At 32.2% G+C, this 9,235-nt stretch overlaps 1 protein-coding gene across 1 annotated transcript; it reads right to left on the reverse strand.

Moving 5' to 3' along the window:
* Positions 1-2,689: 2,689 nt before the first annotated feature.
* Positions 2,690-5,649, reverse strand: LOC113005544. The gene is made up of 2 exons (XM_026141259.2): positions 3,060-5,649; positions 2,690-2,979 (listed from the first exon to the last, which is right to left on the reverse strand). The coding sequence occupies exon 1, from the start codon at positions 4,458-4,460 to the stop codon at positions 3,453-3,455; it is 1,008 nt and encodes a 335-aa protein (XP_025997044.2). The 5' UTR covers positions 4,461-5,649; the 3' UTR covers positions 2,690-2,979; positions 3,060-3,452.
* Between the last annotated feature and the right edge of the window lie 3,586 nt (positions 5,650-9,235).

The following is a 9,235-nucleotide window of genomic DNA, read 5'->3' on the forward strand; positions in this document are numbered from 1 at the left end:
TGAGACCTTGTCGAGGCACCCAGCTGTCGGCTGCCGCGTGTACGTTGGCTGTCCCGCCGTAGAAGCTCGCGGACGACCGGCTTCCCGGGAAGCCGCAAAGCCCTCGCGCACGTGCGCGAGTCGTGTTACGGCCGTGATCACACGACCGCCCGCGTTATCGGTGCGTTGTCGTGTCGCGCGTCTTCGAGAGAATTGTGCATCGTGACCGCGACGACGGCATTGCCGTCACCGGGTATCTTTGGTTGTATTGCGTTTGAGTTAATTACTGTCCGTTAGCGAAAGTTCGACGAGTGTGTTTTCGCCGCGCTGTTCCGAGCGCGCGTGATTGGCTGTCTCGTTTCGCGCGGGACCAACCGCCGTTGTTCGCGCCGCTAGCGTAAGCATTGTAGTATTCAAAAAGATTTTCGCGTTCCGCTTATTCGTTTTCGTCAACTCTCTTCCTCTTTTCCGTTCTTTGCTTGCTTCGACTGATAATTTCTTCGCGTTTGGCTCTACTCTGTCTCTGTCATATGCTACAATACATGTTATTTCTGTCTGTTATATCGGCCTGAACTTGCTTGATTTCTCGCCTACCCGTCTCCTCTAGTAAGAGAGCCGCTTCGTCCCTGTCTCCGCTACCCCGCCCCTCTACCGGTTAGAGGAGCTAGCTGGCCGCGTGCGAGCGACGATTTCGTGTTTCGTTCTGAGAAGCTATCGCGTGGTGTGCATCCGCGTCTAGCGTTAAATAGTGTACCCGGCGACGCGACCGGTATAATCGCGTCTGGCGCCCAAATTCGCGATTGGTGGTATCTATTGGTTATATCGTCGCTCACGCGTGTCTCGCGCGTAATTCCGGTGTTTGATCGCGTATTCCGCCGCTGCTCTCCGGCGTGGGATAAAAATACGTGACAATATATATATATATATATATATATATATATATATACATATATATTATATATCTTAAATATTTTAATCACGTAATTGCTTTATTTCTAAAATGTGTTAGAATGAATAATTAATTACAAAAAGAATCAAATATATTTCGATATATTAAATAATTTAACAAAATTATATTATTGATTATTGTAGAGTTAAGAAAAGATTTAAAAGATAATAAGAAGATAGGAATAACAAATAAAACACATTATAACATTAATAATCTTTACTAAAAAATTATTCTTCAATACATATTTTACAATTATTTGATTACATTTTATATTACTAAAAATTGCTTAATGTCATGGAGAATATGCTTTTGATCCGAGCAAATTATGTTTACAAATATTAATAATTATAAAAGTAAATTTAATATTTAATTTCTTGTTTTATTCTAATGAGATTGAAATATAATACAATCAGTTAAACTTTAATTAACAATCAGTCAATTAAATTTTAATTAACTTTAACTTCAATTAAACTTTAATTACTATTAGTAATATCTGTAATACAGTCTTGTTTCTATACAGTTACATTAAAAGATGTGTAGTTCACACAATATTGAGTGACAAGCATTTGAAAGATATATTTATTTTTTAAAGAGAGAAATGGAACATTAAAAATCTACTAAATTTAATTCATTATTAGTATGTTATAATAAATTTTCCAACATTAAGTATTTATTATTTACAAGAATTTTTAACGTAATTTTTGTATTAAGCAACGCAATTGCTGTTTTCTTTTTGTATACGTATTTCTAAAAAAAAACCCTTTCATTTCTTTTCAGCCCGTTTCTGCCAATGCAGATTAACTTTAATCTCGGTTTATCCTACCTTCTATTTTTTTCAAAAATCCTAAGAATTAGAAAGAAATAGAAAATAAGTTAAACCGAAATTAAAGTTTATCTACATTTGTAGAAATGAGGTTTAGAACTATATAAATATTTATAAATGATTATTTAAAAGTGTTAATAAAATTTATTATACAAGCTGTTATACATTTTAGATTGTTTCACGTATATGAACTTTTAAATGTCTTTCACCTACTTGCAGTGCACTGTAACTTTATTTTATAATTAATCATCTTATTTATTTACATAATATTAACAGCAGTTCACGCATTAACGCGACTTTTATCTGAAGGACGTCTTATAATTATTACATTACTGTTTTTTTATTAAATTAACAGTAGTAAATGTTGCATTTAATTATAAATGTTCTAACTTAGTAGAAATCAAAAATTTTAACATATCTGAATCCTTCTGATACAATCAATGCTTATTATGCAAATAATTGATTAATGTCTGCATATATAGACTACATGATATGAATAGCAGTTCGCGCTTTTATACGTGACTAATTCCTGAAAGAATTTAAAAATGAATAAATATTTCATAAATTTTCAAGTTATTAATTATTAAATTATATTAAAAAATTGCTATAAAAATTTTAAATAATTACTTTCAGAAATTATCAATGCTTATACAATCTTCTCCATGACTTTTTCTCTAATATTTACAAAATTATTTTTATATTTGTTTGTATCTGAGCTTTCCAAAATTTCAGAAAAAATATTTAAAAAAGATTTATAAAACAAAAATTCATAATAATTTTAATAAATTTATTGTTTTTATATATTATATAAAATGAAATATGCGATGGATAACAAATATAAAAATATATTTATTAATTTCATAATTATATAAAATATAATTTTTATTAATCACATATTTCATTCTACGTATAAAAATGAATATTTATATTGCATATAAAATAATATGTGGACAAGCAACATATTTATCATTTAAGGTTGTTTCTGAATTCTTACAATCATCATACTGTACCCATTGGTTATTTTTTCGGTGACATATTGCAGTATAATGTCCAATATCTTTCTCGTTAGAATGTCTTGTTTGCGTCGAAGGTGATTTATAATTAATGATTCCTACCAGACTGTGTTCTTCTTTCAAAAAAGAAAACATAATCTTTCGTGGAATATCTTCCAATTTAACATTTAATTCTTGATCGTTATTTGAGTATATCTCAAATATGAGAAAATAGCCTGAAAATAAAGTAAAATAATTTATAATTTTTATTTTTCTTTATTATTAATAAAAATAACGCAATTAAATCAATACATACCTGTATGTATAATCGATGTAATTTCTAAACCATCACAGTTTGTTTTACAGCAACGTTGTGGTTGTAAAATAATATGTTTCTCTAATTGAACAAAATCCTTCCGGATTAATGTGTCAATTTGAATATTTACTACTGGAAGTATTTTCAATCTTTCCGGGCAACGTTTAGAACATCTGGATACTTCTCGAAAAGTTGGACATTCTGCAAATAATTTATTACACAAGAAATCAACTGTTACTTGACAATCTATTAAAATGCAATTATTTGGTAAAGTATTGCCTGAAAATATCTTCATTAGAATTTCGGCACCTAATCTGTAAGATAATGTACGTACACCGTAAGATACCATATCACAGATTAATTTAAAAAAGATGTTATTACATTCATTATTAATTAAATCTTTGACTTTATCTTTATCGAGATATGCAGCGATAAATAGTTGCAAAATACTATCAAAAGCAAAGTATTTGTAAAAGAATATTTTTTTTTCTGAAATGTAATTGCTTTAATATTTAAATTTCCACCATTTTTAATAATAGGTATTTTACGTATATTTTTATCTAATAAAAACTCATTTTCGATACTCATTTCTTGTAAATATCTGCCTTTAGATTGAGATTCTGTTGCCGCAAGACCACGCCAATCTTCCTCTTCTCTTGATGCAATTATATTTTGAACATCTGTCCTCTGGCAATTTTTGCAAATTCTTTTCTGTCCATATCCTTCTTCTCCAACTGAGGCAGAACATGCATCAAGTGCATGCACATTTTTCTGACATATATAACAGACATGTGCACTACTTGGATGGTCTCCATTTTTGCATGCTGGACCTTCAGTTTCTATATCTTCATTAACATTATCCGCTATGGTAATATTTATGCTGTTTATTGGTTCTATCACGTCTTCTGTATTTTTTTCCTTGTCCTGAAAATTAATATCGGTTAATTTTATACGACCACTTATAAATGATATATGTTTCGTAATAAATTCATCTACTCTCATTGGTGTTTGTTCTGTTTTCAAAAAAGTGTTCTTGATAATATTGAAATCACTCTCTACTGAAGCGCTACTGGCTGGAATTCTTCCATATCCAAATTTATCTCTGCATATACATGACCACATGGGTATCAATTTTATATCTTTTAAAAGACGATCTGCAAATACTGGCATATAATGAGCATTTTCACGATCTCCTTCATTATCAGAGATCATTTGTTGTACTTCATTATCAATATCTTCTGCCCATTGACTCCACTTGTTATTGTCACTATCTTCATCGTGAACGTCATCGGGTTGTTTTAAATTATCATCCATGGATATTTCTTCATTTGATGATGTTAATAAGTTCTTCATTTTTATTTTATATATTTTGCATATTGTCTTTTCATCATTTGTTGTCATGCCTTCTGTTTCACTTCTTGCTATAATTAATATTCCTTTTAATATTTCTTCTGCTGTATTAATGTTGCGACTTAAAATTAATTATCCTAGTAATGACAAATAAAATGCTTTTACGCGTCGTCGCACATCTTTCAAAAAATTTGCATATGTTTTAATAAAATGTGCCACATCTATGCGTATATAACACGTAGGTAAATTATTTTCTTTGCATGCATCAGAATATTCTTCGAGAGTAAAATATCCTGTAAAACATCGTATACATGCTGTTAATAATGCACGACTGGCATCACATATTACTTCACGTGGACGAGGTGCACCAGAGCGAATCCATTCCATCAACCAATACTGGATTGCATTTGTATGATGACTTTCCGAAAGCATTTGACATACTGGAAAGAGACCGCTTGTCTTTGAATTAACAACACAATTATACAAGAAAATGTGTTTTGATTTAGTTTTAGTGTATAGTTCGGATCTTTTAATTTTTTTCACAATACTTCCTGTTGCATCAATATATACACAAGATGTTTCATCTGATACATATGTCCGATATACATGTAATTGATGATTGGATCAATAATGTATATAAAAAGGATTCCATCCAATACTATATATTATATGTCTTAATGATCCTAATTACAATAAATATAGCGCTTTCAATGGATCTTTGTCCATATAATTTTTCTGAGCAATATCATATTTTGCTACTCTCAAAACATTAGTACTCTATAAATGTGGCGGTTCTTTATCATCACCCTCTTGTATTAATTTTTCTGCCATTTCTATCCTATATTTAGATGCACTTGTTCCTTGTAATTGGTCAACAACTGTTTGTCTTACAGGTTTCCTTAAGTACCGTTTTCCGCAACGTCCTTGACCTTCAGTATAAGTGCATTTTAATTTGGTAACAAGCTCTTCAGAATTATTAATCACACAATTAATAGTAGATCCACATTTACAGGTACCGCATGCATATCCGGATTTTGCATTATTTAACAATTTATGGCGTTTAAAATTAAATGCACAAGATATTTTAGTGGCTTCCCATATTTTTTCATTGAAGATATGCTGCCATAATCCAGGTTGCAATATAGCATATTCTCGATAAGATATAGGACGGTTTTTCTCTGTTCTTCGATATTTTTTATAAATAATCATTGACGTAAAATCTTCTTTAGGTATACTTACAATAAAATTGTTGATACACCTTCTACATTACTTAAACGTACATTTGAGACACTTAATGATGTATCAACCATTGATATAGAATTTGTCATACCTGAATTTTGATCTCTGTTTTGATTTTCATAAATAATATCTGCATTTTCAGTACCTTGTAAATCATTTTCATAATGTATAGAATCTTGCAAACGATCACACAATTTATCCCTTATTCCAAATTTATTGCATGTTACAAATGTATACAATGCAATGGGAGTCATAATGTTATTTAACTCTGTACTGATTCTAATTCAAATGGAATCACTCTTAGAAATTATCCGGCAATCTTCCTTGAGAATTTCATCCTTGTACTTCAATAAAATTTCAATCAAAGCATTTTTGTCGAGCCTATGTGGTCTTCCTACACGTGGCATCTTGAGACACTTCGCAAAATATTCGAAAAACTATACGTAAACGCACTAGAAAAATCGGAAAAATATCGCGATAGACCGAACGACAACGAAAGATGAATGCAAGCATCCGATTTCTACACTGCGTGTACAGCGACTGACAATCGAAAATGTAACGACGCAGTGAAATTCGGGATGCATCGCATTGGCGAGCTAGGTCTTGAATTTTTTGTCGTGTATTTACTCGTCTAATGTCGCGGCGTCGCACTATTGACATTGTCCGCCGCGCCGATACATTACAAAAAAAGTCAGGCCAAACAAGCGAGCCGTAGATAAAAATAAGGAGGCTCGATACAGTAAACTTGTTAATAGTCGGCTATTTCACTCAATTCGTGGAACTTCCCCCCCCCCTCTCCTTTGAAATTCAGATTTAGCATTTGTACAAGCACCTAATTATTTAATATGACTTCTCTCTTGTAAGTCTATAGGCGCGACCGATGTTTAAGTCCGAATTTCTGCCAAACCGAACGAGCACCTAATTCGGCGACTAGATATCTTTAAATGTGATGGAAAAAGGAATTTTTTGGTACTGTATATGTACGAGCACCTAATTATTTAACATGACTTCTCTCTTGTGAGTCTATAGGCGCGACCGATGTTTAAGTCCGAATTTCTGCCAAACCGAACGAGCACCTAATTCGGCGACTAGATATCTTTAAATGTGATGGAAAAAGGAATTTTTTGGTACTATATATGTACGAGCACCTAATTATTTAACATGACTTCTCTCTTGTGAGTCTATAGGCGCGACCGATGTTTAAGTCCGAATTTCTGCCAAACCGAACGAGCACCTAATTCGGCGACTAGATATCTTTAAATGTGATGGAAAAAGGAATTTTTTGGTCCTATATTTGTACGAGCACCTAATTTTTTAAGATAACTTCTCTTGTAAACCAACCATTTGAAGTTCTGTTATATATTTTCAAATTATTTTTATTATTTCTTTGAGCACCTAATTAGCACTTAATTCTAGTGTATTTGTTTCTTCATTTCCATTATAAATATAAATTTTTTTTTGGGGTGGGGCTAGCTTAACGTTAAGCTAGTCCCCCCCAATATATTAAAAAAAATCTGCCAAACGGTGCGAGCACTTAATTTCGCACCTCAGCACCAAATTAGCATCTAATTAGCACTTAATTTTAGAATATGTAAAAATTCATTTTGCACTGGTGGGGGGGCTAGCTTAATAGACATATAAAACAGAAGGGATGCATCACGCACATCATGCATGAAACGGAACGCACTCAACAAATATTACTTTCCATTTAATGATACAACTTTATATAAACATTGTTCTGCTTCTCTCGACATTCAAGCTGCGTTTTGAAATTCACTACCAGTACTGAAAATCTATAGTATACGTGACATAAATTATAGATTTTCAGTACTGGTAGTGTATATCAAAACGCAGTCTCAATAAATTTGTTCTTTTTAATTGAACTTCTTACATTACTTATCTTTTTTTCATGTTGAAATATCTTTTTGTACACAGCCGGCAGCATGCTGTGGTAGCAAAGATAACACACGATTTACAGTTTATCTCTTCTCTCTTTCTTTCCTTGTTGCATAGAAAAGGAGAAAAAATAAATCGTGAATCGTGATACATTTACTGTTGTAGTGTGTTGCGTATGAAAAGATATTTTAAAGTTTAACAATGAAAAACAAGTCAATTGAGTAACAAAGACAAAACGACAAAACTTGTAGCGACTTTTATCACTAAATGGAAAATGAAAGATCTATTCCCAACTTATAACATAGTTTTATATTTCAGTCTTATATATGTAGCCCTCAGTACAGATAGAATTCAATCGAGGCAACCAACAGTTCCTAAAACTGTTAATATATCAAAACTATCATTTATGACAGAACAGGCACATACGTAAGGGAAGAATGTAAAGCACTATGGCCAATATATTCAGACATTTTTTATTTTGAGCTCAAATTAAGCAACAAAAAAATTTTGCATTTACATGCAAAGTCTGCCTACCAAGAAAAATTATTCACGCCAGTAAAACTTCTATAGCTAATTTGAAGAAACATATAAATGTAAGTAGAACTCGTGATCGTGATTAAAATTAGATTCTTTTTTTTTGTTGAAATATTAATCAGTCAGTATTAATGTTATTATTTAACACATACAGATTATATTAAATTTAACAAAATTTTTTTAATTGTATATTAATATACAAAAATTTATATATATAAATATATATTACTACTCTGATTTATATATTAACTTAATATATCAGAGTAGTAATATACGAGGTGTGTTCAAAAAATACCGGGAATTTTCGTTTTTTTAAAAAATATTTATTTATTCGTCTACATTAATGTTGTCGCCTTCAAAATAGTCACCATTAGATATTATGTACTTATGCCAGCTTCTTCCAATCCCCGAAACACTTCTCAAACTCGATCTTTGGGATAGCCTTTAGCTCTTTCAGCGATGCGCTTTTAATGTCATCTATGCTTGTAAAACGACGGCCCTTTAAGGTTCTCTTTATTTTTGGAAATAGGAAAAAGTCACACGGAGCCATGTCTGGCGAATATGGAGGCTGGGGCATCATTACAGTATTGTTTTTGGCCAAAAGTTCACGAACAAGCAATGAAGTGTGAGCAGGTGCATTATCGTGGTGCAAAAGCCATGAATTGTTTTTCCATAAATTCGGGCGTTTAATGTCATGGCATGAGCCAATTGATATGCCAACATCATCAGCGACTTCTCTGATTGTGATTCGGCGATTGTTCATAACCATTTCTTTCACTTTTTCGACGTTTTCATCGGTTCTTGATGTGCTGGGGCGTCCTTGGCGTTCGTCATCTTCAACGTCTTCACGGCCATCTTGGAAACGATTATACCACTCGTAAACTCTTGTTTTACTCATAGTAGACTCACCATAGGCCTTTGTTAACATTTCACACACTTTGTTACACTTTATGTTATTTTTTACGCAAAATTTGATACAAATTCTTTGATCCATTTTTTTTCAGAAACGAAAATCGCCGAGCTCATAAAAACACGTGTAACCTTAGCGGCTGCCACAGACAAAGTAAACAATGAATACAGCTCAACATTTCAGCATACTTCAAGGGCATGTATACCAACATAAACAAAAAAAAAATTTAACTGTCGGACTCTCCAAA

Source organism: Solenopsis invicta, chromosome 14 (assembly GCF_016802725.1).
Source record: "Solenopsis invicta isolate M01_SB chromosome 14, UNIL_Sinv_3.0, whole genome shotgun sequence".
NCBI lineage: Eukaryota > Metazoa > Arthropoda > Insecta > Hymenoptera > Formicidae > Solenopsis > Solenopsis invicta.

Coding starts and splice junctions, on each gene's coding strand:
- LOC113005544 (XM_026141259.2), bottom strand. CDS start 4,460: ATGACAACAAATGATGAAAAGACAATATGCAAAATATATAAAATAAAA.